At 50.9% G+C, this 27,183-nt stretch overlaps 1 protein-coding gene across 2 annotated transcripts in view; it reads left to right on the top strand.

The window, feature by feature from the left end:
* Positions 1–27,183, top strand: part of TRIM33 (tripartite motif containing 33) — a 253,401-nt gene that overhangs the window by 85,445 nt on the left and 140,773 nt on the right. For both annotated transcript variants that reach the window (XM_075335611.1, XM_075335610.1), the window contains exon 4: positions 26,132–26,264. In XM_075335611.1, coding sequence (XP_075191726.1) covers positions 26,132–26,264 — 133 coding nt within the window. The remainder of the gene's footprint in view (positions 1–26,131; positions 26,265–27,183) is intronic.

The raw sequence follows: 27,183 nt of genomic DNA, 5'->3' as shown, positions 1-27,183 counted from the left end.
GGTGGTGTGGGAACAATGGACACAGGATGACTCCCTGCCGTCACCCTGTAACAAGAGTTGTATCTCATTAGCAAGGCTATGGAAATAGCCAGACAGAACGACTCCAGTAAAAAATGGTTCATATCTCGCAAGCCATATTTCCGATAAATATGGCAACCATAAAAAATGGTGTCTCGCATGCGGACGATGCCGGCACATCCCTTTTTATGGGAGCAGGACATTGGGAAATGCCCCAGGCGTGATATCAGCCAATGGGGGAACTGGCAGACAGGTCATGAGTCCCCCTCGTTCTGTGGCTAAATTCATAGCTGTCACAATGAGAGCGTTGGCGTCCGCCTACGACGCTCCCAGGCAAAAGTTATGGCCCATATTCCATGTTGGGATATTGTCCCATAACTCAAGCAGGGGTGGAGCAGTGCTCCCTGTGAGGTCACGAAGGTAGGAGGGGACCTGGATTGGCCCAGGTTTGATAACCCTACTTCGGCCATTTTTCCAGTGTTCTTTCGCTGGGGGTCACGTGCAGGAAACATCTGTGGGAGTTCCTAGAAACCTGGTCTACAGCGCCCCCCTGTGGCCAGACGCACAAGGTAACTGATTGAATTGCATACCTGTTGTAACCCATGCTTTGCTTGTAACTGTACTCTGACATATGTATATTCTGTAGATTCCCTATTGTATATATTGTAGTTCTAGTGTGCTTTAGGGCTGATTAAATTATATAATTAATCTTGGGCTGTTCTGTTATCTCGATCTTGAATCCCACGTCTGTGTGTTCGGCTAATAGTTACCGTAAATCGGTTGGTGGCAGCGAATTGTGCCAAGGATTATTGTGGGGAGGCCAGTGAGATTCGGGGAGATTTTTATATATTCCGCCCGCGGAGGTCGGGGGAATATATACCCCTACTCTCACCGGGGACCCTTCAATAATCGGCATAAGTAGTATAGCGGCCTCCTTGCTTATTGTCGGGCAATTCCATAATTGGGCCTGACTATAAGAGGGGCGCTAGAGAGCGCGTCACGTGCTCTGTCTGTCGGTCGGGAGGTATAAAGGAGGGGTGACCCCCCACTTGTTACCCCCCGATTGTGACGTACTGGTAGCCAGCGCGGGGGATTTTCTGAGTGACCCCCCCGGTGGTTCGTGACATATTGGTGGCATAGCGGTGGGATCGAGATAATAGTGTGTGTGAGTGTGAGGACCCCATACTCCCAGACACTAAAGACTGCCTGCAGCAGCTGTGGCTGCTGGGGTCTTCAGACTAGCTCAACACTAGAGTGTCAGAGTGCAGATACTGTAAGGTGTGTGGAGGCATCAGGTGTCAGTTCTGTGTCAGTGACCAAAAGTCTGCAAGAATGGCTGATGGCACCAGGAGCAGAGCTATGCAACTGGCCAATGCTAAGGCAGGAGCCGAAGAGAGGGAGGGACGGTGCCTGTGGACAGCAATGAGGAGGTTGCCCACGAGTCCTCCAGGAGCTCGACGCCAGAAAAACCGTTCTGCCGAGGACATTGCGCAAACCTGGCACTGCTGGACAAGATGAGGAGGAGCTCACCCAAGGTTCCTCAACGAGCCAGATGCCAGCCCTCCGCTCTGAAAGGGACAGTGAATCGCCTAGCTCTGCAGCGTTGCCGCAGATCACCACGTGCCATTCCACCGAGCCTGGGAGGGCTCGGATAGCCCTTCTTCAAATGGCTATGGCCCTTCTCCAGGCTGGAGACCAGAAGGGCTACAAGGAACTCCTGGCAGAGCGCAGGGCAGAGCGGCAGGCAGCGCGTGACGCTGAGGCTGCGGAGCGGCACGCAGAGCGTGAGGCTGCGGAGCGAGAGCGGCAGGCAGCGCGTGAAGAGCGAGAGCGAGAGCGACAGGCAGGACCGTGACTACCAGCTGCAGCTAGCTCAGCTCCCGGCCCTCATCAGCCACACGTGACCTTCGAGACACCAAACTTCCAAAGGTCCCGTGTTGAGGACTTCCCAGTGCTGGAGAAGGGATGGAGACCTTGGACTCTTTCTTGACTGCTTTTGAACGGACTTGCCTGCAGCACCATCTGGACAAGGACCAGTGGGCCAAATACCTGACCCCCCCGTTTAAGGGGTAAGGCCCTGGATATCCTTGGGGACTTGCCTGCGGAGGCAGATCAGGGCTACGACACCATCAAGCGGGCCCTGATCCAACAGTACAAACCTCACTCCAGAGTCCTACCGCAAGAAGTTCCGGAGCCTACAGAAGGGACCAAAGGACTCCTGGGCTGACCACAGGCGGGCACTTGCACGAGCTGCCGACCACTGGACCCAAGGCCTGCAGCTTTCCACCGGACCGGAGATCCTGGACTTGTTCATCACGGAGCAACTCTTGTGGAACTGCCCTGAGGATCTCCGCCAGTTCATCCGAGGACCAGAAGCCAAAGGGGGTCCACGGCTACAGCTGCCCTGGCCGATGACTACACCAACAATCGTGCTCCTGAGGCCAGGAGAGCAGCCACCAGCAGCACCTGGAGAGGGGGTAAGATGAATTCTACGACTGCCCCACCTGCCCCTAGACTGCAGGGGGTGTCCCCCTCAACTCCCCTCTCCAGGCCCGTGGCAGAACCAAGACGGTGCCACCAGTGCAACCTACCTGGACACTTCAAGGCCATGTGCCCTCAGCGTCCCAAGGCCCCGGCTCCGTCCCCGTCCCAAGGGCCGCCCAAGGTGTATTGTGTGGGTGGGGGTGGTGGTAGGTCCCTGGACAGCTTCCAACCTGTCACCGTCGGCCGGTCTGTGACCATAGGACTGCGAGACAGCGCCTCGGAGGTGACTCTGGTGCGGCCTGAGATGGTGTCCCCCCAAGACTTGATCCCTGGAAAAACCCTCGCTGTCTCCGGGATTGGAGGCACTGACCCGGCGCTGCCTGTTGCTGACATTTATGTGGACTGGGGCGCAGGGCGAGGGGTGAGGGAGGTGGGGGTAACTGATCGGATCCCTGCAAACGTGCTACTTGGGACAGATTTGGGGCAGATAACCTCCCAGTTTGGGCCCCAACCAAGGGCTGAACCTTCAGCCCGTACTGACATGCCTCCGGACAATGTTAATGTGTTATCTATGAATGATGTAAGGGAGGAGGGAGTGAACTCTGATATTTCTGCTTGCATAGACACCATAGACACACACTCAGCTGCAGCTGTGACAGGGGAGGGGGTCAGAGAAAGGTGTGACAATGCCTCTACAAGTAACCAGCCTGTGAGCTGGGATCTGTTGCCCTCTGCAGGGATAAGCAGAGAGCAGGGTGCTGCAGGGGGAGGACCAGTGTGTGGGGTGGGGGCTACCACAGCAAATGTGGGGTCCCCAGAGATTTCACAGCGGGGTTCTGTTGCTGCAGGAGGGGAACAGGCAGGTGAGATTGGGGCCGGTCCAGGAGCGGAAGTGCTCCCAGGTAAGATCTCGGTGCATGGTTCCCCCACAACCGGGGTGTCAGGAAGCCAGGTAGGTCTGCCTGAACCGGCGACTTGGTCAGGAACGGAGGAGGAGCAGGCACGACCCACGGTCGCAGCGGCTGTGGCCGCTGTCACCCGCAGTGGGAGTGCTGGAAGCCAAGGGGCCTCCCGGAGGTCCGATAGCTCTTCCCCTTCTGACCAAGTGGCAGCCGAGTCAGGTGGAGGCCAGGACACAGGTCCCGGGGTACTGACTGAAGATGTGACAGTCTCGTCGATTCTGGCCACATCTAGTCAGGGGTTTCAGGCAGCGTTAGAAGCTGACGACAGCCTGAAAGCTCTTAAGGAGCAGGCGGCACAGCCTCCCTCGGACTCGGACCCGGAGCGAGTGGTCTGGGACCAAGGACGGCTGTACCGGGCCACGGTCCAGCAGGGTTCACCGGAGGCGTGGCCCAGGGACCGACAGTTGGTGGTACCCTATCCGTTCCGGACGGAGTTGTTGCGGATCGCCCATGAGATTCCGATGGCCGGACACCTAGGGATCGCTAAGACCAAGGCCAGGTTAAACCAGCATTTCTACTGGCCAAAAATGGGGGCCGATGTGGCTGCCTACTGCCGTTCGTGTGAAACCTGTCAGAGAGTGGGGAAGGCGGGGCCACACCCCAAAGCCCCACTAGTATCTCTGCCAATCATCGATGAGCCTTTCAGGAGGGTGGCTGTGGATCTGGTCGGCCCGCTGGCCATCCCCAGCAGCTCCGGGAAACGCTTCATACTGACGGTAGTGGACTATGCCACCCGGTACCCAGAAGCAGTGGCCTTGTCGTCCATTCGGGCTGACAAGGTGGCCACCGCATTGCTGGAGATTTTCTCCCGAGTGGGTTTTCCCCAGGAAATGCTCACTGACCGGGGGACCCAATTCATGTCCCAGCTGATGGAGGCCCTCTGTAAGCAAGTCCAGGTGCGACATCTGGTGGCCAGCCCGTACCATCCACAGACTAATGGCCTGTGCGAGCGGTTCAATGGCACCTTAAAGCAGATGCTTAAGATGTTGGTCGACTCCCATGGGCGTGACTGGGAGCGGTATCTCCCACACCTGTTATTTGCTTACCGGGAGGTTCCACAGGCCTCAACAGGACTCTCACCGTTTGAGCTCCTGTACGGGCGACGTGTGCGGGGCCCCCTGGCTCTGGTGAAAGAGGCTTGGGAAGGGGATTTGGCCACCCCTGGAGTGTCGGTTATCGAGTATGTCATGCGCTTCCGGGACAAAATGCAGGCCTTGACGCAACTGGTACACGACAATATGGCTCAAGCCCAGGCCGATCAGAAGCGTTGGTACGACCAGAACGCTTGTGAGAGGACCTACCAAGTGGGTCAAAAGGTGTGGGTACTGGTCCCCGTACCACAGGACAAGCTTCAGGCAGCCTGGGAAGGCCCATACCTCGTGTACCAGCAGCTCAACCCTGTAACGTACCTGGTCACCCTGGACCCTGCCCGTGGAAGGCGGAAGCCCTTCCATGTGAACATGATGAAGGCACATCATGAGCGGGAGGCATGTGCGCTCCCCGTGTGCAACCTGCCCGAGGAGGGAGAAGCGGAAACCCTCTTGGATATGCTAGCCCAGGTTAGGGCAGGCGGATCCATTGAGGATGTGGAGGTTGGCCACCAGCTCTTGGAGGACCAACGGTCCCAGCTGTGGGCCACCCTACACCCCTTCCGGGGGTTGTTTACCAACCAGCCCGGAAGGACTGACTTGGCTGTCCATCACGTGGACACTGGGGATCATCCCCCGATCCGGCGTTCAGCATATCGGGTCTCCCTGGAGGTGCAGCAACACATGCGCCAGGAGATTGACGAGATGCTGAAGCTGGGGGTGATCCAGGCATCCAACAGCGCTTGGGCCTCGCCTGTAGTCCTCGTCCCTAAGAAGGACCGAACCACTCGGTTCTGCGTGGACTACAGGGGGCTCAATGCGGTCACGGTCGCCGATGCGTACCCAATGCCACGCATCGATGACCTGCTCGATCAGTTGGCCGGGGCTCAGTACCTGACCATCATGGATCTGAGCCGGGGATATTGGCAGATCCCCCTGACTCGCAAGGCCAGGGAACGCTCTGCCTTTATTACCCCATTTGGACTGTACGAGTCCACGGTGATGCCATTCGGGATGAGGAATGCCCCTGCCACTTTCCAGCGGATGGTCAACACCCTGCTCAAGGGACTTGAAGGGTACGCGGCCGCGTACCTGGATGACATTGCCGTCTTCAGTCCCACCTGGGAGGACCACCTAGAGCATCTAGCACAGGTGCTCAGGCGGATCCACCGGGCAGGTTTGACCATCAAGCCGGGAAAGTGTCAGCTGGCCATGAGCGAGGTCCAGTACCTCGGTCACCGGGTAGGTGGGAGAACACTGAAGCCCGAGCCTGAGAAAGTGGAAGCCATCGCATCCTGGCCCACCCCCAGGACCAAGAAGCAGGTGATGTCCTTCTTGGGGACCGCTGGGTACTATAGGAGGTTTGTTCCATGCTATAGTAGCCTGGCAAAGCCCTTGACGGACCTCACCAAGAAGAAGCTGCCCTCTGCAGTCGATTGGACAATGGACTGCGAGACAGCCTTCCGGGCCCTAAAGGACGCCCTGTCCAGCCCGCCCGTGCTACAGGCAGCCGACTTCACGCGGCCGTTTGTAGTACAGACCGACGCCAGTGACTTCGGCCTCGGTGCGGTGCTCAGCCAGGTGGACTCTGCGAGCCAAGAGCACCCAGTCTTGTACCTGAGCAGGAAGCTGTTACCAAGGGAAGTTGCCTATTCCACGATGGAGAAGGAGTGCCTGGCCATAGTGTGGGCCCTGCAGCGTCTGCAACCCTATCTATACGGGCGCCACTTCATCGTGGAGACGGACCACAATCCCCTCAGCTGGTTGCACACCGTCTCTGGGACGAATGGGCGATTGTTGCGATGGAGCCTTGCGCTCCAGCAATACAACTTCACCATTCGCCACAAAAGGGGCCGTGACCACGGTAACGCAGACGGGCTGTCCCGACAAGGAGAGGTCGCGGACGGGCGCACGGGGGAACACCGGAGTGTGCTGCCCCCTAGCGCCCTCAAAAGGGGGGAGGTGTGAGGCAAATCCCGGGATATGAAGATGAATTATGACTCCAGTCATAATCCCTCATCACTCCCTGGCAGTGCCCCCCTCCCTTCTTGTTCTCAGTGTTCCACTTACACCTCCATGGCCATGTCCTGTGATATGGAAATGAGGTGGTGTGGGAACAATGGACACAGGATGACTCCCTGCCGTCACCCTGTAACAAGAGTTGTATCTCATTAGCAAGGCTATGGAAATAGCCAGACAGAACGACTCCAGTAAAAAATGGTTCATATCTCGCAAGCCATATTTCCGATAAATATGGCAACCATAAAAATGGTGTCTCCGCATGCGGACGATGCCGGCACACCCTTTTTATGGGAGCAGGACATTGGGAAATGCCCCAGGCGTGATATCAGCCAATGGGGAACTGGCAGACAGGTCATGAGTCCCCTCGTTCTGTGGCTAAATTCATAGCTGTCACAATGAGAGCGTTGGCGTCCGCCTACGACGCTCCCAGGCAAAGTTATGGCCCATATTCCATGTTGGGATATTGTCCATAACTCAAGCCAGGGGTGGAGCAGTGCTCCCTGTGAGGTCACGAAGGTAGGAGGGGACCTGGATTGGCCCAGGTTGATAACCCTACTTCGGCCATTTTCCAGTGTTCTTTCGCTGGGGGTCACGTGCAGGAAACATCTGTGGGAGTTCCTAGAAACCTGGTCTACAGCGCCCCCCTGTGGCCAGACGCACAAGGTAACTGATTGAATTGCATACCTGTTGTAACCCATGCTTTGCTTGTAACTGTACTCTGACATATGTATATTCTGTAGATTCCCTATTGTATATATTGTAGTTCTAGTGTGCTTTAGGCTGATTAAATTATATAATTAATCTTGGGCTGTTCTGTTATCTCGATCTTGAATCCCACGTCTGTGTGTTCGGCTAATAGTTACCGTAAATCGGTTGGTGGCAGCGAATTGTGCCAAGGATTATTGTGGGGAGGCCAGTGAGATTCGGGGAGATTTTATATATTCCGCCCGCGGAGGTCGGGGGAATATATACCCTACTCTCACCGGGGACCCTTCAATAATCGGCATAAGTAGTATAGCGGCCTCCTTGCTTATTGTCGGGCAATTCCATAATTGGCCTGACTATAAGAGGGGCGCTAGAGAGCGCGTCACGTGCTCTGTCTGTCGGTCGGGAGGTATAAAGGAGGGGTGACCCCCACTTGTTACCCCCCGATTGTGACGTACTGGTAGCCAGCGCGGGGGATTTCTGAGTGACCCCCCCGGTGGTTTGTGACACTGATCAATTCTGGCAGAGAAAGAAGCAGATTTCTCTGATAAGATATATTATAAACTAATGATTATGCGTTAACTTTTAGTTAATTTTCTCATTCTGGAGTAGGGAATCTTTTTTTTTTTTTTTTTTCTTTTTTTTTTCTTCTACTAAGGGCTATTTGGATATTTGACATTCTCAGACCGTACAAAATAATAAACCTAAAATTAGCCTGTTATATTTAATAAAACTTTTTTTGAAAAAAAAAAACAAAACCCACTTCAGATGTGATGACTGCAATTGCTTTTCTTTGGTGAGATTGGGTTGTATTTGTTTCTTCTTGCAACTGCTATTCCATTTTTGCGTCAGTCTGGAGCACAGTCATCTCTTTGCAATTATTAACTTTTGGAAAGAACTTTAAGCAGTATGTTGCTCTGAACACATGCATATTTCAACGCATTTCTCCCAACACTGGGAAATTTGTCATTGCTCATGTAACATTTTTTTAAAGTCAAATAGAGAGGTCTACTACTGTATAGATCACATAGGAGACACTGGTGCTGCTGTATATATCACATAGGGAACACTGAGACTAATGTATATACATCACATACACTGGGACTGCTGTATGCATTATAGTAAACACTGAGATTACTCTGAATACATTATATAGGAGACATTGTGGCCATTGTCTTTCATCACATAGGAGACATTGATGCTGCTGTATAAATCATGTAGGAAACAGACTACTGTATATACATCTCATAGGAGACACTGGGGCTGCTATATACATTACTTTGTAAACCTTGAGACTACTGTATATACATGGCATAAGAGACACGGGCTGCAGTATTCATCATCTAAGAAACACTAAGACTACTCTAAACTATATTAGAGATGAGTAGACCCATGGAAACTTGGGTTGTACGGGTTTAACCGGACTTTATCTAAAGTTCTGTTTTGGACCTGAACTTGACCTGAATCTCATTGGAAATCACTGGGCAATCCAGCTCTCTGCTCACATACAGCCAGCCATAAACAAAGCTTTTTTTGGACACCCTACATCCAATATCTGTTTTACCCCCTGTGCGAGCCTTAGGCTAGGTTCACATTTCTGTCAATTTGTATCGGTCACAATCCGTGGCTCTGGTAAACAACGCAATCTGTTTGGCGGATTCCGTTGTTCCCATAGACTTGTATGAGCGGCGTATTGTGACTGATGATGCTGCGTTGCATCCTTCGCCCAACTGATCAGTTGTGGAACGACTGACCGCCGGGCGGCAGGAACGCAGCCTGTAACGTTTTTTTGAGCAGCGCAATCCGTAGGATTTCGCTGCGCATGCTCTCTGGCTTCCTGCACACATAACCAGGGTACACATCGGGTTACTAAGTGTTCTGTCCCCACTTAAAGGCGATTGGAGGCGCGTAGTTATGGAATGGCGTGAGAATCTTACCTTCATTTTTCCTATAGGTGAGGCAGACATGACCAGAGCGTTCTGGAGTTAAACATGCACATGCTGAGCTGAAACAATGGTGATTTATTTTCTCCAAAGGTTAAGGACATGCAGGAGTACAGCGGTCCAAGTACCTGGCATTGTGGTTCTCTTGTGATGCTTGATTCTGGAGCCACTAAGGTCAGAAGACTTTTGCTTCTAGCAGCTCAAATAAGGGATTCTCACAATCTCTGGCTGTGAACTGAATATGCCAGGAAGTGATGTAAGAGGAGCCTCAGACACTCCCATGGGCTGGACAAAAAGAAACACAGGAGCCGAAAGGTCTGACCAGTAGATGGCAGCAGAGACAAGCATGAAAAACATTAAATAACAGTTTTAACTAAAACAAATAGGAACAGCACACTCCCCGTCTGAAATTCACTTTGGGGATTTCACGGAGTCCATAATATAACCTGAAAGGTAAGGCACGTTAAATGCAAAACAAATTCAATTGAGTTCAAAACAAGAAGGATGGCTCAAAGTTCACATCCGGCAGCATTCATCCCGTAGGGACGCTCTCTATGGGCAAGTACAAGCAGAACAAGTTAGTGGATTGGCCTTGGAAAGGTCTTCGTCTCACGTTTCCTGATGACCTTTAGCTCCATCTTCTGAGCTTTGCCGTCCTGGCCAGGCAGTATCCTAGTAATCAGTTCCATAGGCCAGTGAGTCCTTTCTGTGGTCTGGTCTTTCATGAGGACTAGGTCTCCTTCTTTGAGGTTCGGCTCGGGATGTCGCCACTTCTTTCTTCCTTGAAGAATGGTGAGGTATTCCTTCCTCCATCGGTTACAGAAGTAGTCAGCCAAGTATTGAACCAGTTTCCAGTGTTTTTGATAAGTGTTTGCGTGGGTGAACTCTCCGCTGGGCATTACCGCGTTGTCAGTTTTTTGGGTAATAAGAATAGTAGGAGTCAATATGGTTGGTGTTTCTGGATCCATGGTCACCGGCACAAGGGGTCTTGAATTGAAAATGGCTGAGACTTCAGCTAAAAGAGTGACTAGAGTCTCATGTGTGAGTCTTGAGGAATTGACGTCCATTAGCATGGAGTTCAAGATGTTGCGTGAAATCTCGATCATCCTCTCCCAGGAGCCTCCCATGTGAGAACTGTAAGGGGGATTGAAGATCCAGGTGCAACCTTTCTCTGCCAGCTGATCTTGGATAGGCTTGGTGTCGATGTTCAGTTCTCTACATGCACCGACGAAGTTGCTTCCACGGTCAGACCTCAGCTGTTTCACTGGTCCTCCGATGGCAAGGAACCTTCTCAAGGCGTTAAGTAGGCTGGCGGTATCCATGGACTTTTAACACCTCAATGTGAACGGCTCGAACACTCATGCAGGTGAATAACACAGCCCACCGCTTAGTGTTTGCTTGGCCGCCGCGAGTTCAGCGTGTGGACACCATCCATGGTCCGAAAACGTCTAGGCCCACGTAGGTGAAAGGTGGCTCTGTAGAAAATCTGTCTGTACGAAAGTCAGCCATTTGTTGGTACAGTTGTTTTCCTCTCGCTTTACGACAGTGCACACAATTGTGTAGTAATTGTGCTACACGTCTCTTCATCCCTATAATCCAGAGGCCTGCAGACCGTAAAGCGCCCTCTGTAATTTGCCTGCCTTGGTGTTCAGTCTTTTCATGGTGGTGTCGGATCAGCAAGACTGTAACATGGTGTTTGTTGGGAATGATGAGAGGATTTTGACCTTGGTTCAAACGACCACCAACTCTCAGTAAGCCGAAACTGTTGATAACTGGGTTTAAATTGGCGAGAGGGCGTCTTAATGGAATCTACTGTTTGTTGTATAATCACTTCCATTCCATGGCGAATTCACTCTGTTGGAGGTGGCGTATTATGAGGGACTCGCTATGGGAGATGTCCTCAGCAGAAAGGGGTTTGTGGCAGACATGCCAGCGATGACTGTCTTTGTATTTAAGATCCGTACGATAGCATCTGGCGATATGCACTAACCTAGCGACAGTCCTGACGAGCCTCATCCAGCTGGAGAAACGTTGGCAACCGAGGTTGTAAGTTTTTTTTTTTTTTTTTTTTTTTTTTTTTTCTTTCTGTACTGGTGGCCAGGGTATTGATTTCAGCTAGGACATCTGGATCATTGTCTGGATCTAGGATGCTGAAGGCTTCCTGGACACTTGTGACTGTCTCAGCAGGAACTCTGGACCTGTAAAGCTGCTTTCACACATCCGATTTGAGCCGTGTGGCTCAATCCGGCTGTGAAACCTATGCAACGGATGCGGTGAAAACACCGCATCCTTTGCATACGTTTTTTACATGCGGCCCGTCCGGTTTTTGCCGCTTGCAGCATGCTACTGAGCATGCGCAGTGGAAAAACCGCAGCCGGATGCGGTTTTTGCCGCATCCGGCATCCATAGGGATGCATTGAGAAAAGCTCCGCATCGGCCGGATGTGGCGCAATGCGTTTTTTTTGCCGCACAAAAAAACGTGCCAGGCAACGTTCCATCCGGCCGCCGCATCGGCTAAATCTGCCGCATGCGGCAAAGACCGAACGCAAGGCCATGCGGCACTAATTAAAGTCTATGCAGGAAAAACGCAACAGTCAGCATAAATAAAATGGTTGCGTTTTTCCTGCAAAGTGCCGGATTGTGCCGCATTGCAAAAACCGGAGGTGTGAAAGCAGCCTAAGCCAAGAAGAGTTAGCAAAAGAACTTATAGACACATGTCTAGTTGCGTGATCTGCTGGATTCAGTTCGGTTAGTACAGGTTCTGCTAGGTTGTTGCAGACTTCCTTGTCAATAAATGAGACGCTGTGTTCTCTCATTTCAGGTTTGCTGTTCATGGAACGCTGAAGAGTTACACCTACTGTGTTTTTCCAAAAACAAGACACTGTCTTGATTTTTTTTGCCCCCCAAAAAAGCACTAGCGCTTATTTTTGGAGGAGGTCTTATTCTTGGAGAAACACGGTTGGGGGGTAAGTTTACCCCCCAAAAAGCAGATTCCCCCCTCCCCCCCCACCCACTTCCCAGGAGACTCGTACTCACCAGACCCGGACGTCTGCGTGGCTCCCAGGTCCTCCTGTGTTCTCCGGTCGGTGCTGCACGCCGTCCTATCCTACTGCTAGCTGACACGCTGACATACACAGCAGATCGCAGGCACGCACAGCAGATCGCAGGCACGCACAGCAGATCGCAGGCACGCACAGCAGATCGCAGGCACGCACAGCAGATCGCAGGCACGCACAGCAGATCGCAGGCACGCGCAGCAGATCGCAGGCACGCGCAGCAGATCGCAGGCACGCGCAGCAGATCGCAGGCACGCGCAGCAGATCGCAGGCACGCGCAGCAGATCGCAGGCACGCGCAGCAGATCGCAGGCACGCGCAGCAGATCGCAGGCACGCGCAGCAGATCGCAGGCACGCGCAGCAGATCGCAGGCACGCGCAGCAGATCGCAGGCACGCGCAGCAGATCGCAGGCACGCGCAGCAGATCGCAGGCACGCGCAGCAGATCGCAGGCACGCGCAGCAGATCGCAGGCACGCGCAGCAGATCGCAGGCACGCGCAGCAGATCGCAGGCACGCGCAGCAGATCGCAGGCACGCGCAGCAGATCGCAGGCACGCGCAGCAGATCGCACGCGCAGCAGATCGCACGCGCAGCAGATCGCACGCGCAGCAGATCGCACGCGCAGCAGATCGCACGCGCAGCAGATCGCACGCGCAGCAGATCGCACGCGCAGCAGATCGCACGCGCAGCAGATCGCACGCGCAGCAGATCGCACGCGCAGCAGATCGCACGCACGCGCACAGCAGATCGCACGCGCAGCAGATAACACAACACACACGCAGACACACACGCACACGCAGACACACACGCACACGCAGACACACACACACACACGCAGACACACACACACACACGCAGACACACACACACACGCAGACACACACACACACGCAGACACACACACACACGCAGACACACACACACACGCAGAAACACACACACACACGCAGACACACACACACACGCAGACACACACACACACGCAGACACACACACACACGCAGACACACACACACACGCAGACACACACACACACGCAGACACACACACACACACGCAGACACACACACACACGCAGACACACACACACACGCAGACACACACACACACGCAGACAAAACACACACACGCAGATAAAACACACACACACACGCAGATAAAACACACACACACACACAGCAGATAAAACACACACACACACACACACACGCAGACACACACACACACACGCACACAGCAGATCACAAACACACACACACACACAGCAGATCGCACACACACACAGCAGATCGCACACACACACAGCAGATCGCACACACACCAGATCACACACACACACCAGATCACACACAGACACACACACACACAGCAGATCACACCCCCCCCAAAAAGCAGATCCCCCCCCCCCCACTTCCCAAGAGACTCGTACTCACCAGACCCGGACGTCTGCGTGGCTCCCAGGTCCTCCTGTGTTCTCCGGTCGGTGCTGCACGCCGTCCTACCCTACTGCTAGCTGACACGCTGGCACACACAGCAGATCGCTGGCACACACAGCAGATCGCTGGCACACACAGCAGATCGCTGGCACACACAGCAGATCGCTGGCACACACAGCAGATCGCAGGCACATACCACATCCAGCACTTACTGCAGCAGGGAATGAGAGCAAGTCACATGTCCGGCCGCAGGTCCTGTTCGTCGCGCTGCACCGCACTGCCTCTCAGGATTCTCCCGGCGAGAAGAGATCGGTGACGCTGGATGAGGTGGATGTGTGTGCGATCCGATGTGTGTGCGATCCGGTGTGTGTGCGATCCGGTGTGTGTGTGTGTGTGTGTAATCTGGTGTGTGTGTGTGTGTGTGTGTGTGTGTGTGTAATCTGGTGTGTGTGTGAGTGATCTGGCGTGTGTGTGTGTGAGTGATCTGGCGCGTGTGTGTGTGTGTGTGTGTGTGTGTAATCTGGTGTGAGTGTGTGTGTATAATCTGGTGTGTGTGTGTATAATCTGGTGTGTGTGTGTATAATCTGGTGTGTGTGTGTATAATCTGGTGTGTGTGTGTGTATAATCTGGTGTGTGTGTGTGTATAATCTGGTGTGTGTGTGTGTATAATCTGGTGTGTGTGTGTGTATAATCTGGTGTGTGTGTGTGTATAATCTGGTGTGTGTGTGTGTGTATAATCTGGTGTGTGTGTGTGTGTATAATCTGGTGTGTGTGTGTATAATCTGGTGTGTGTGTGTGTTTAATCTGGTGTGTGTGTGTGTGTGTAATCTGGTGTGTGTGTGTGTGTGTGTAATCTGGTGTGTGTGTGTAATCTGGTGTGTGTGTGTGTGTAATCTGGTGTGTGTGTGTGTGTGTGTAATCTGGTGTGTGTGTGTGTGTGTGTAATCTGGTGTGTGTGTGTGTGTGTAATCTGGTGTGTGTGTAATCTGGTGTGTGTGTGTAATCTGGTGTGTGTGTGTAATCTGGTGTGTGTGTGTGTGTGTGTGTGTAATCTGGTGTGTGTGTGTAATCTGGTGTGTGTGTGTGTGTGTGTAATCTGGTGTGTGTGTGTGTGTGTAATCTGGTGTGTGTGTGTGTGTGTAATCTGGTGTGTGTGTGTGTGTAATCTGGTGTGTGTGTGTGTGTAATCTGGTGTGTGTGTGTGTGTGTAATCTGGTGTGTGTGTGTGTGTGTAATCTGGTGTGTGTGTGTGTGTGTAATCTGGTGTGTGTGTGTGTGTGTAATCTTGTGTGTGTGTGTGTGTAATCTGGTGTGTGTGTGTGTGTAATCTGGTGTGTGTGTGTGTGTGTGTGTGTAATCTGGTGTGTGTGTGTGTAATCTGGTGTGTGTGTGTGTAATCTGGTGTGTGTGTGTAATCTGGTGTGTGTGTGTGTGTGTGTGTGTAATCTGGTGTGTGTGTGTGTGTGTGTAATCTGGTGTGTGTGTGTGTAATCTGGTGTGTGTGTGTAATCTGGTGTGTGTGTGTGTAATCTGGTGTGTGTGTGTGTAATCTGGTGTGTGTGTGTGTGTGTAATCTGGTGTGTGTGTGTGTGTAATCTGGTGTGTGTGTGTGTAATCTGGTGTGTGTGTGTGTGTGTGTGTAATCTGGTGTGTGTGTGTGTGTAATCTGGTGTGTGTAATCTGGTGTGTGTGTGCGTAATCTGGTGTGTGTGTGTGTGCGTAATCTGGTGTGTGTGTGTGTGCGTAATCTGGTGTGTGTGTGTGCGTAATCTGGTGTGTGTGTGTGCGTAATCTGGTGTGTGTGCGTAATCTGGTGTGTGTGTGTGTGTGATCTGGTGTGTGTGTGTGATCTGGTGTGTGTGTGTGTGATCTGGTGTGTGTAATCTGGTGTGTGTGTAATCTGGTGTGTGTGTAATCTGGTGTGTGTGTAATCTGGTGTGTGTGTAATCTGGTGTGTGTGTAATCTGGTGTGTGTGTAATCTGGTGTGTGTGTATAATCTGGTGTGTGTGTGTGTGTGTGTGATCTGGTGTGTGTGTGTGTGATCTGCTGTGTGTGTGTGTGTGTGTGTGTGTGTGATCTGCTGTGTGTGTGTGTGTGTGATCTGCTGTGTGTGTGTGTGTGATCTGCTGTGTGTGTGTGTGTGATCTGCTGTGTGTGTGTGTGTGTGATCTGCTGTGTGTGTGTGTGTGATCTGCTGTGTGTGTGATCTGCTGTGTGTCGCTGTGTGATCTGCTGTGTGTGTGTGTGTGTGATCTGCTGTGTGTGTGTATGTGATCTGCTGTGTGTGTGTGTGTGATCTGCTGTGTGTGTGTGTGTGATCTGCTGTGTGTGTGTGTGTGATCTGCTGTGTGTGTGTGTGTGATCTGCTGTGTGTGTGTGTGTGTGTGTGATCTGCTGTGTGTGTGTGTGTGATCTGCTGTGTGTGTGTGTGATCTGCTGTGTGTGTGTGTGATCTGCTGTGTGTGTGTGTGATCTGCTGTGTGTGTGTGTATAATCTGGTGTGTGTGTGTATAATCTGGTGTGTGTGTGTGTATAATCTGGTGTGTGTGTGTGTATAATCTGGTGTGTGTGTGTAATCTGGTGTGTGTGTGTGTGTAATCTGGTGTGTGTGTGTAATCTGGTGTGTGTGTGTAATCTGGTGTGTGTGTGTAATCTGGTGTGTGTGTGTAATCTGGTGTGTGTGTGTGTGTGTAATCTGGTGTGTGTGTGTGTGTAATCTGGTGTGTGTGTGTGTGTGTAATCTGGTGTGTGTGTGTGTAATCTGGTGTGTGTGTGTGTGTGTGTGTGTGTGTGTGTGTGTAATCTGGTGTGTGTGTGTGTAATCTGGTGTGTGTGTGTGTGTGTGTGTGTGTGTGTGTGTGTGTGTGTGTGTGTAATCTGGTGTGTGTGTGTGTGTGTGTAATCTGGTGTGTGTGTGTGTGTGTGTGTGTGTAATCTGGTGTGTGTGTGTAATCTGGTGTGTGTGTGTAATCTGGTGTGTGTGTGTAATCTGGTGTGTGTGTGTGTGTGTGTGTGTAATCTGGTGTGTGTAATCTGGTGTGTGTGTGTGTAATCTGGTGTGTGTGTGCGTAATCTGCTGTGTGTGTGTGTGTGTGTGTGATCTGCTGTGTGTGTGTGTGTGATCTGCTGTGTGTGTGATCTGCTGTGTGTGTGTGATCTGCTGTGTGTGTGTGTGTGTGTGTGATCTGCTGTGTGTGTGTGTGTGTGATCTGCTGTGTGTGTGTGTGATCTGCTGTGTCGCTGTGTGTGTGTGTGATCTGCTGTGTGTGTGTGTGATCTGCTGTGTGTGTGTGTGATCTGCTGTGTGTGTGTGTGTGATCTGCTGTGTGTGTGTGTGTGTGTGTGATCTGCTGTGTGTGTGTGTGATCTGCTGTGTGTGTGATCTGCTGTGTGTGTGTGATCTGCTGTGTGTGTGTGTGTGTGATCTGCTGTGTGTGTGTGTGTGATCTGCTGTGTGTGTGTGTGATCTGCTGTGTGTGTGTGTGTGATCTGCTGTGTGTGTGTGTGATCTGCTGTGTCGCTGTGTGTGTGTGTGTGATCTGCTGTGTGTGTGTGTGTGTGATCTGCTGTGTGTGTGTGTGATCTGCTGTGTCGCTGTGTGTGTGTGTGATCTGCTGTGTGTGTGTGTGATCTGCTGTGTGTGTGTGTGATCTGCTGTGTGTGTGTGTGTGATCTGCTGTGTGTGTGTGTGTGTGTGTGATCTGCTGTGTGTGTGTGTGATCTGCTGTGTGTGTGATCTGCTGTGTGTGTGTGATCTGCTGTGTGTGTGTGTGTGTGATCTGCTGTGTGTGTGTGTGTGATCTGCTGTGTGTGTGTGTGATCTGCTGTGTGTGTGTGTGATCTGCTGTGTGTGTGTGTGTGATCTGCTGTGTGTGTGTGTGATCTGCTGTGTCGCTGTGTGTGTGTGTGTGATCTGCTGTGTGTGTGTGTGATCTGCTGTGTGTGTGTGTGATCTGCTGTGTGTGTGTGTGATCTGCTGTGTGTGTGTGTGATCTGCTGTGTGTGTGTGTGATCTGCTGTGTGTGTGTGTGTGATCTGCTGTGTGTGTGTGTGATCTGCTGTGTGTGTGTGTGATCTGCTGTGTGTGTGTGTGATCTGCTGTGTGTGTGTGTGATCTGCTGTGTGTGTGTGTGTGTGATCTGCTGTGTGTGTGTGTGATCTGCTGTGTGTGTGTGTGATCTGCTGTGTGTGTGTGTGTGATCTGCTGTGTGTGTGTGTGTGTGATCTGCTGTGTGTGTGTGTGTGTGATCTGCTGTGTGTGTGATCTGCTGTGTGTGTGATCTGCTGTGTGTGTGATCTGCTGTGTGTGTGATCTGCTGTGTGTGTGTGTGATCTGCTGTGTGTGTGTGTGATCTGCTGTGTGTGTGTGTGATCTGCTGTGTGTGTGTGTGATCTGCTGTGTGTGTGTGTGTGTGTGTGATCTGTGTGTGTGTGTGTGATCTGCTGTGTGTGTGTGTGATCTGCTGTGTGTGTGTGTGTGTGATCTGCTGTGTGTGTGTGTGTGATCTGCTGTGTGTGTGTGTGTGTGATCTGCTGTGTGTGTGTGTGATCTGCTGTGTGTGTGTGTGTGTGTGATCTGCTGTGTGTGTGTGATCTGCTGTGTGTGTGTGTGTGTGATCTGTGTGTGTGTGATCTGCTGTGTGTGTGTGTGATCTGCTGTGTGTGTGTGTGATCTGCTGTGTGTGTGTGTGATCTGCTGTGTGTGTGTGATCTACTGTGTGTGTGTGATCTGCTGTGTGTGTGTGTGTGTGTGTGTGTGATCTGCTGTGTGTGTGTGTGATCTGCTGTGTGTGATCTGCTGTGTGTGTGTGTGTGTGATCTGCTGTGTGTGTGTGTGTGTGATCTGCTGTGTGTGTGTGTGTGATCTGCTGTGTGTGTGTGTGTGTGATCTGCTGTGTGTGTGTGTGTGTGATCTGCTGTGTGTGTGTGTGTGTGTGTGTGTGTGTGTGTGTGATCTGCTGTGTGTGTGTGTGTGATCTGCTGTGTGTGTGTGATCTGCTGTGTGTGTGTGTGTGTGTGATCTGGTGTGTGTGTGTGTGTGTGATCTTGTGTGTGTGTGTGTGATCTGCTGTGTGTGTGTGATCTGCTGTGTGTGTGTGTGTGATCTGCTGTGTGTGTGTGTGTGATCTGCTGTGTGTGTGTGATCTGCTGTGTGTGTGTGTGATCTGCTGTGTGTGTGTGTGATCTGCTGTGTGTGTGTGATCTGCTGTGTGTGTGTGTGTGATCTGCTGTGTGTGTGTGTGATCTGCTGTGTGTGTGTGTGTGTGTGTGTGTGATCTGCTGTGTGTGTGTGTGTGTGTGTGTGTGATCTGCTGTGTGTGTGTGATCTGCTGTGTGTGTGTGTGATCTGCTGTGTGTGTGTGTGATCTGCTGTGTGTGTGTGTGTGATCTGCTGTGTGTGTGTGTGTGATCTGCTGTGTGTGTGTGTGATCTGCTGTGTGTGTGTGTGTGTGTGTGATCTGCTGTGTGTGTGTGTGATCTGCTGTGTGTGTGTGTGATCTGCTGTGTGTGTGTGTGATCTGCTGTGTGTGTGTGATCTGCTGTGTGTGTGTGATCTGCTGTGTGTGTGTGTGTGATCTGCTGTGTGTGTGTGTGTGATCTGCTGTGTGTGTGTGTGTGATCTGCTGTGTGTGTGTGTGTGATCTGCTGTGTGTGTGTGTGTGTGTGTGATCTGCTGTGTGTGTGTGATCTGCTGTGTGTGTGTGATCTGCTGTGTGTGTGTGATCTGCTGTGTGTGTGTGATCTGCTGTGTGTGTGTGTGTGTGATCTGCTGTGTGTGTGTGTGATCTGCTGTGTGTGTGTGTGTGATCTGCTGTGTGTGTGATCTGCTGTGTGTGTGTGTGTGTGTGATCTGCTGTGTGTGTGTGTGATCTGCTGTGTGTGTGTGTGATCTGCTGTGTGTGTGTGTGATCTGCTGTGTGTGTGTGTGATCTGCTGTGTGTGTGTGTGTGTGTGTGTGATCTGCTGTGTGTGTGTGTGTGTGTGTGTGTGATCTGCTGTGTGTGTGATCTGCTCTGTGTGTGTGTGTGTGTGTGTGATCTGCTGTGTGTGTGTGTGTGTGTGATCTGCTGTGTGTGTGTGTGATCTGCTGTGTGTGTGTGTGATCTGCTGTGTGTGTGTGTGATCTGCTGTGTGTGTGTGTGTGTGTGTGTGTGTGTGATCTGTGTGTGTGTGATCTGCTGTGTGTGTGTGTGTGTGATCTGTGTGTGTGTGTGTGTGTGATCTGTGTGTGTGTGTGTGATCTGCTGTGTGTGTGATCTGCTGTGTGTGTGTGTGTGATCTGCTGTGTGTGTGTGATCTGCTGTGTGTGTGTGTGATCTGCTGTGTGTGTGTGTGATCTGCTGTGTGTGTGTGATCTGCTGTGTGTGTGTGATCTGCTGTGTGTGTGTGTGATCTGCTGTGTGTGTGTGTGATCTGCTGTGTGTGTGTGTGTGATCTGCTGTGTGTGTGTGTGTGTGTGATCTGCTGTGTGTGTGTGTGTGTGTGTGATCTGCTGTGTGTGTGTGATCTGCTGTGTGTGTGTGTGATCTGCTGTGTGTGTGTGTGTGATCTGCTGTGTGTGTGTGTGATCTGCTGTGTGTGTGTGTGATCTGCTGTGTGTGTGTGTGATCTGCTGTGTGTGTGTGTGATCTGCTGTGTGTGTGTGTGATCTGCTGTGTGTGTGTGATCTGCTGTGTGTGTGTGTGATCTGCTGTGTGTGTGTGTGTGATCTGCTGTGTGTGTGTGTGTGTGATCTGCTGTGTGTGTGTGTGTGTGATCTGCTGTGTGTGTGTGTGATCTGCTGTGTGTGTGTGTGATCTGCTGTGTGTGTGTGTGTGTGATCTGCTGTGTGTGTGTGTGTGTGATCTGCTGTGTGTGTGTGATCTGCTGTGTGTGTGTGATCTGCTGTGTGTGTGTGATCTGCTGTGTGTGTGTGTGTGTGTGATCTGCTGTGTGTGTGTGTGAGTGATCTGCTGTGTGTGTGTGTGTGATCTGCTGTGTGTGTGTGAGTGATCTGCTGTGTGTGTGTGTGTGATCTGCTGTGTGTGTGTGTGTGATCTGCTGTGTGTGTGTGTGTGTGATCTGCTGTGTGTGTGTGTGTGTGTGATCTGCTGTGTGTGTGTGTGTGTGATCTGCTGTGTGTGTGTGTGATCTGCTGTGTGTGTGTGTGATCTGCTGTGTGTGTGTGTGTGATCTGCTGTGTGTGTGTGTGATCTGCTGTGTGTGTGTGTGTGATCTGCTGTGTGTGTGTGTGTGATCTGCTGTGTGTGTGTGTGTGATCTGCTGTGTGTGTGTGTGTGATCTGCTGTGTGTGTGTGTGTGTGATCTGGTGTGTGTGTGTGTGTGTGATCTGGTGTGTGTGTGTGTGTGTGTGTGTGTGATCTGGTGTGTGTGTGTGTGTGTGTGTGTGTGATCTGCTGTGTGTGTGTGCGTGTGATCACTGCAGGTCCTGCTGCTCGGCATCTGGTGAGTGTGATTGCCGGGTGCCGCTTTCTATAATGAAGTGTCCTGCAGTATCTAACTTTTTTAGCTGCACGGACACTTCATTATTGATCCGGGACTAGGGCTTATTTTCGGGGGAGGGCTTATATTTAAGCTTTTCTCCGAAAATGCTGAAAATCCCTGCTAGGGCTTATTTTTGGGGGAGGTCTTATTTTTGGGAAAACACGGTAGTCTGAGCTTGATCTGTTGTTTGGGAGTCTTAACCTGGTAGATCGGAAGGGTAATGGAGAGACCCAGTGGTTGGTTTTGTCTTTAGAAAACGCAGTCCATTATTTTGATGAATTCTCTGTCCTCTACTGACAAGGCTACTATATCGTCGTCCTTGGTTGTGAGAGAGACTGATCTTCCCAAGTTGTCGATATGCAGAGAAGCGATGTCAGGTAGCTGTATTGTCTGGAGACTTCTCTTTCACTCCATAGTGATGAGGACATGGCTTTAGGCAGATATGTGCATGGAGATGGGCGCACAGAGTCTTGAAGGAATCAATTTCTGATCGATCAACGCACACATTTCCTATGACTACCCATCCCAAGTCCAGTCTCTGGGCGTATGGTGCATAGTCAGGCCCATTACACTGTTGTCGCACCTTGTGTATCCTTAGATTCTCTGCCGAGCAGGAGTAGAATCTCTGCGTTATTGTCCAAAGGTGGGATAACACTAGCGAGATGTCTTAGGTGTGGTTGATGAAATGCAGCTTCTGGGGTAGGAATTTCATTCCTGTGGCTGGGTATTTGGTTACATTCAACGAGCGTTGGTAGAGGTATTTCAGTCTTTCCATTGATAGGAGAAGCAATGAATCCCTGGGCTCTTCTGCCGCTAGTCTCTATGCGACCCGAGCAGGTGTTCAAGGTGTAGGTTTCTGATGGTCCATTAATTCCGAAGGCTTCAAAGAATTTGGTTCCTGCCAGGGACCGGTTGCTTTGGTTGTCTATGATGGCATACACCTTCATTGCCTATTCTGGATGTCCCTCGTGATAAACCTTCATGAGGCATGTTCGGGCACAACATTTCTGCATTTGGCCCTCTCCACACACCTCTGAGCATGAGCAGGAGACTGCTGTGGTGGTGTCAGTCTGATTCTTGAACTCCCCGCCATGACTTGGAGTGGGAGCGGGGGTGACTGCAGCCGGTTTCTCCCTAGCCAGCTGGGTTGGGTGCATGGCTGATACGTGTTTTTTCACTATGACACTCCTCACACTTGATGGATTTACAGTCCTTGGCCATGTACTCAAGTGATGCGCAGCATTTGAAACAGATCCCAAGCTCTGTGAGGACTTTCTTGCACTCCTGTAGGGTTTTGGATCTAAACCCTCTGCACTTGTTCAGTGAGTGCAGTTTTTTATGGATGGGACCTTTTGGCTCAATGCTTGCTCAAGTAGTCTCACTTTAGCTAGCGCAACTTCCTCTTCCATCTGGGACCGAAGAATCTTTATCCGAGCCTCCGCTTCTGCCCTTTTGGCTTCTGCCCTTTTGGCTTCTGCTTTAGCGGCTTCTGCTTTTGCAAGGGCTTCTGCTTTTGCAAGGGCTTCTGCTTTTGCAAGGGCTTCTGCTTTTGCAAGGGCTTCTGCTTTTGCAAGGGCTTCTGCTTTTGCAATTATTCTGCTTTTGCAAGGGCTTCTGCTTTTGCAAGGGCTTCTGCTTTTGCAAGGGCTTCTGCCCTTTTGGCTTCTTTTTCTACTTCTCTTTCTGTGAAGGAACGTCTCACCTTGGATTCTTCCGCTCTTAGGCGGGCCTCTAGTATCCTGTCGCTCAGGGCTGAGCTTCTTGAGGATGATGACCCGGATGACCGAGAGGAACGTCTAGATGAGGTTGATCGGTGTGATCTAGTTTCTTGCTGGTGAGAGATATGGTGTTCGGCCTTGTCTATGGCATTTTTCACCTTGGCATCTTTCCTTGTCCACCTATTCTGCCTTGCTCAGGTCTGAAAGAGCTTCATCAATTTTAGAGTCTTTTAGAAAGGTAGTGTATTTTGTTGCCAGTCTCTTGTATCTTTCATGAGCTGTGTTCAGCCGTTCCATAGCGGCTTGTAAGCATGCGGCATCGCCTGATGAGGATTCAAGTCTTGACATGTAATAGGTGACTCGTTCCCACAGTTCTTCCAGGTGTTCACATACCTCATCTTTCATAGTGTGATAGTTTTCAGTGGCCTTTATCGTGGGTTTGGAAGAGCGCTTCGGTCGGACAACTTGGTCTGCTAGAAGCGTGGGATCTGCCTCCTGGGCTTCATAATGGACAGTATCAGGTTGTATTTGCTCTGTTTCAGCAGTGGGGAACTGTCCGAGGTCTCTTTCGGCCATTTTGATTTAAGGCGTACTGTTTCTTTAATAAACTTGACTTTTTTGAATCTGGGTCCTGATAATTGTTGTGCTGCTCCGCACGGACTATCTTGATGAAATTCCCAAGGTGTCTTTAGCAAAACTTGGGGTTCGCAGTCCAGCAATGTGCAGTAATGAGGTATAATGTACTGCAAGTCTATATAAGGCGTATGGCAAGAGGGAAACAGCAGGTGCATAAACTGTCCCTTTACAATGCAAGCAGAGGCGATACAGGACGTGGCAGATGGAGAGCTTCCCCTTAGGCTTGTCCAGGCATGCACTGTTGCAGGCAGACTAGTGCACAAGGCTTGTTGCTAGGCAGATTACAAGGGAAGTTTCAGGGTGCTTAGGGATCTGTAGCCGGGGTATTGAGCTGTTAGGCAGTCTTCTGACTGTTCTGTCCCCACTTAAAGGCGATTGAAGGCGCGTAGTTATGGAATGGCGTGAGAATCTTACCTTCGTTTTTCCTATAGGTGAGGAAGACATGACCAGAGCGTTCTGGAGTTAAACATGCACATGCTGAGATGAAACAATGGTGATTTTATTTTCTCCAAAGGATAAGGACATGCAGGAGTACAGCGGTCCAAGTACCTGGCATTGTGGTTCTCTTGTGATGCTTGATTCTGGAGCCACTAAGGTCAGAAGACTTTGCTTCTAGCATCTCAAATAAGGGATGTGATTCTCACAATCCCTGGCTGTGAACTGAATATGCCACGAAGTGATGTAAGAGGAGCAGCAGACACTCCCATGGGCTGGACAAAAACAGGAGCCGAAAGGTCTGACCAGTAGATGGCAGCAGAGTCCAGCATGAAAAACTTTAACAGTTTTAACTAAAACAAATAGAAACAGCACACTAAGCAATGCGCTTTTGCTTAGTTACCCGATTATTTACCCTGGCTACGTGTGCAAGGAGTCAGCGCTAAGCGGTGTACGCTGGTAACCAAGCAAAGTGCCGGATATTTACCCTCGCTACGTGTGTAGGGAGCCCGATACTTCCCCGCTCTGCTCCGCCCCCTCCCGCACTCGGCATGTGTACACACACACACTCACACACTCACACGACGTCCTCAGCGCCATGGTCCTGCTCTGCTCCACCCACCCCGCACTCCGCCACCCGCACACATTCTTGGCGGCCGAACGATCAGCTGATCACCCGGCGGCCGGCTGCTGTGAGCGATCGGCTGATCACCCGGTGACCGGCTGCTGTGAGCGATCAGCTGTCATCACCCGGTGGCCGGCTGCTGTGAGCGATCAGCTGACCACCCGGCGTACGGCTGCTGTGAGCGATCAGCTGATCGCTCCCATTAGCCGGCCACCGGGAGATCATCTGTTCGCTCTCAAAAGCCGGCCGGCTATTGAGAACGATCAGCTGATCGCTCTCTTTTACAACTGAGTCCGACAATGAATTCTAATTCTTGTCATCCGTTGTACAACGCATCAGTCACAAGCGTCAAGCAACGCGTGACTGATGGAAAACAACGGAAATGTGAACCTAGCCTTACAAACACTACAAGCGGCTCACACTCGGCTGAGCACAGCAATGCTCGCTTGAATGGTTTGCATAAGTAAAACGTCCAAATTCGAACACTGGTTTGTTTTGTTAGTCTGTTTTGGTATGAACACCAGACTTTATAGTTGGGGTCGTTCATTTCTGATCTCTATCACATAGGAGATACTGGTGCTGCTGTATACATCGCCTAGGAAACACTGAGACCACTGTATATACATCATAGGAGACACTGGGGCCATTGTATATACATCACAAGTAGCGCATTAATTCAGCCCACAAACAAGTTTTTGATGCTAGCGGTGTTCAGCACCAAAACATAATCCCGGTTTTGTGTGCTGATCAGTAGTGAATACTACATGCGTGTAATCTGCGGATGGATTAAAGGGGCCAGCGGCTGATAAAAGGTGTTAGTAGCTCAAGCACTACAGCCCATCGGGAATCTACTCGAGAACTGGAGCCAATGATGTTTCGAGCCAGAGGTTCCTCACTACACATGAGCAGACCCGTGGAAGTTCGTTCAGCGAGTTGATCCCGACTTCAGATAGTTTGGTTCGGAACTTGGACTTGACCTGAACTGCAATTGAAGTCACTAATTGGACAGTTCGGGTCTCTGCCCACATGCAGCCGGCCATAAACACTTATGGTGGTGGGTGAGCGAGGTTTTTCCAATATATATTTCTTATGCTGTGCTCACTATCTGTTCACACTGTTGTTTTTCCTGAGTGCGAGACGTTCAAACACTCACATAGGGCTGTGCGTATCTGAGCACAGCGATGCTCGCGCAAGTGGTGGTCATTCATTAAGCACCTGGATTGTTTTTTTTTTTTCCCCCTTTCTTTTATTTTGCTAAGTCTGTGTTTGGTATGAACACCGAACCTTTGGGTTTTCTCAGTTTCTCGATTTGTAGCCTATAAAAAGGTGCTGTAAGCTAAACATGTTCTACCTTCGGGGCCCTCTGTCCATATGCATCTTACAGCCCCCTGTTTCATGGCTCAGAAGCAAATTTTACTGTAGTAAAGTTTTCCTTGTGCATTTCTAATGTTAGACTTTTTGAGTTTGAGTATTTTATTTCACTAAAAGATTTCTATGAAAATGTTACTTTTCTTTAGAATCCGTGGGAGCTTCAGGGCAACGACCAGTTTTTTGTCCCGTCCATAAACAGGAGCAGCTGAAAGTGTTCTGTGAAACCTGTGACCGGCTGACATGTCGTGACTGCCAACTTCTTGAACATAAAGAACACAGGTATGCATGTCTTTTTAGAGCCAACCTTCTAGCGCCCAAATCCTGAAACTTACTGTTTTAAGTCTTTTTATCATCTGTACCCATATATAACCATGAAGGCAGCATATGCATTGTCAACCACTAAACCATACAATTTTTGTTTGGTCACCCTTTCAATGTTTGCCCTTTATTGTTCCCAGCTAAAGGGTAACGGTTGCAACAGGAAAACTGTTTTTGGCTTTTATGAATAAGGCAAATGAACGGTTGCCATGTATAGTAAATATGGTTGTTAAAATCTGCAATATCTAATGTTCATGGGGTTTCCCGACAATCTTCGGTCAACAGATAAAGGAGGAAAGATCTGTCATGTCTAGTGATGGGCGATTTACCCCCCCTCCCCCGATGGTCTGGATCGGGGAGCCTCGCCTGATCGTTTTGTAAAGATCGAGAGAACACGATCTTGCGTCCGATCACCGATCTTAGACTTTACAGTTATGTGATTGGGCTCGAGGGGGCTGTAAAATAAAGAATATAGTTAATAATAAACATTGTCATTATACTTAAAGGTCCCGCAACGCGTCCTGCAGACTGTCTCGCTTCGGTAACCACCACTGACTAAAAGGACCTTCCGTGACATCATAACCATGTTATCAGTCAGGTGTGAATGTTGTATTACCTCATTGGCTACAGGCTGGTCACATGGCTATGACGTCTTGCAGGTCCTGTTAACTGAACTTGGATTGTCACTGTGTGAGTGTCGCATCGCATCACCCGACACGGTTCACAATCTGTGGACAGCAGCAGGTCAGCTGCATGTATTTACATACAGCTGATGCGCTCCTGTCCGGAGAGAGTCGGTTGAGGGGTGCAATGCGAGACTGCACGAGTCATACCCTCATTGTCAGCCTGCTTTATGTAGCAGAGCTGACACATCTCTCTG

This window comes from Anomaloglossus baeobatrachus, chromosome 2, assembly GCF_048569485.1.
Source record: "Anomaloglossus baeobatrachus isolate aAnoBae1 chromosome 2, aAnoBae1.hap1, whole genome shotgun sequence".
Lineage (NCBI taxonomy): Eukaryota > Metazoa > Chordata > Amphibia > Anura > Aromobatidae > Anomaloglossus > Anomaloglossus baeobatrachus.
This window is presented reverse-complemented; position numbering and strand designations above follow the sequence as displayed.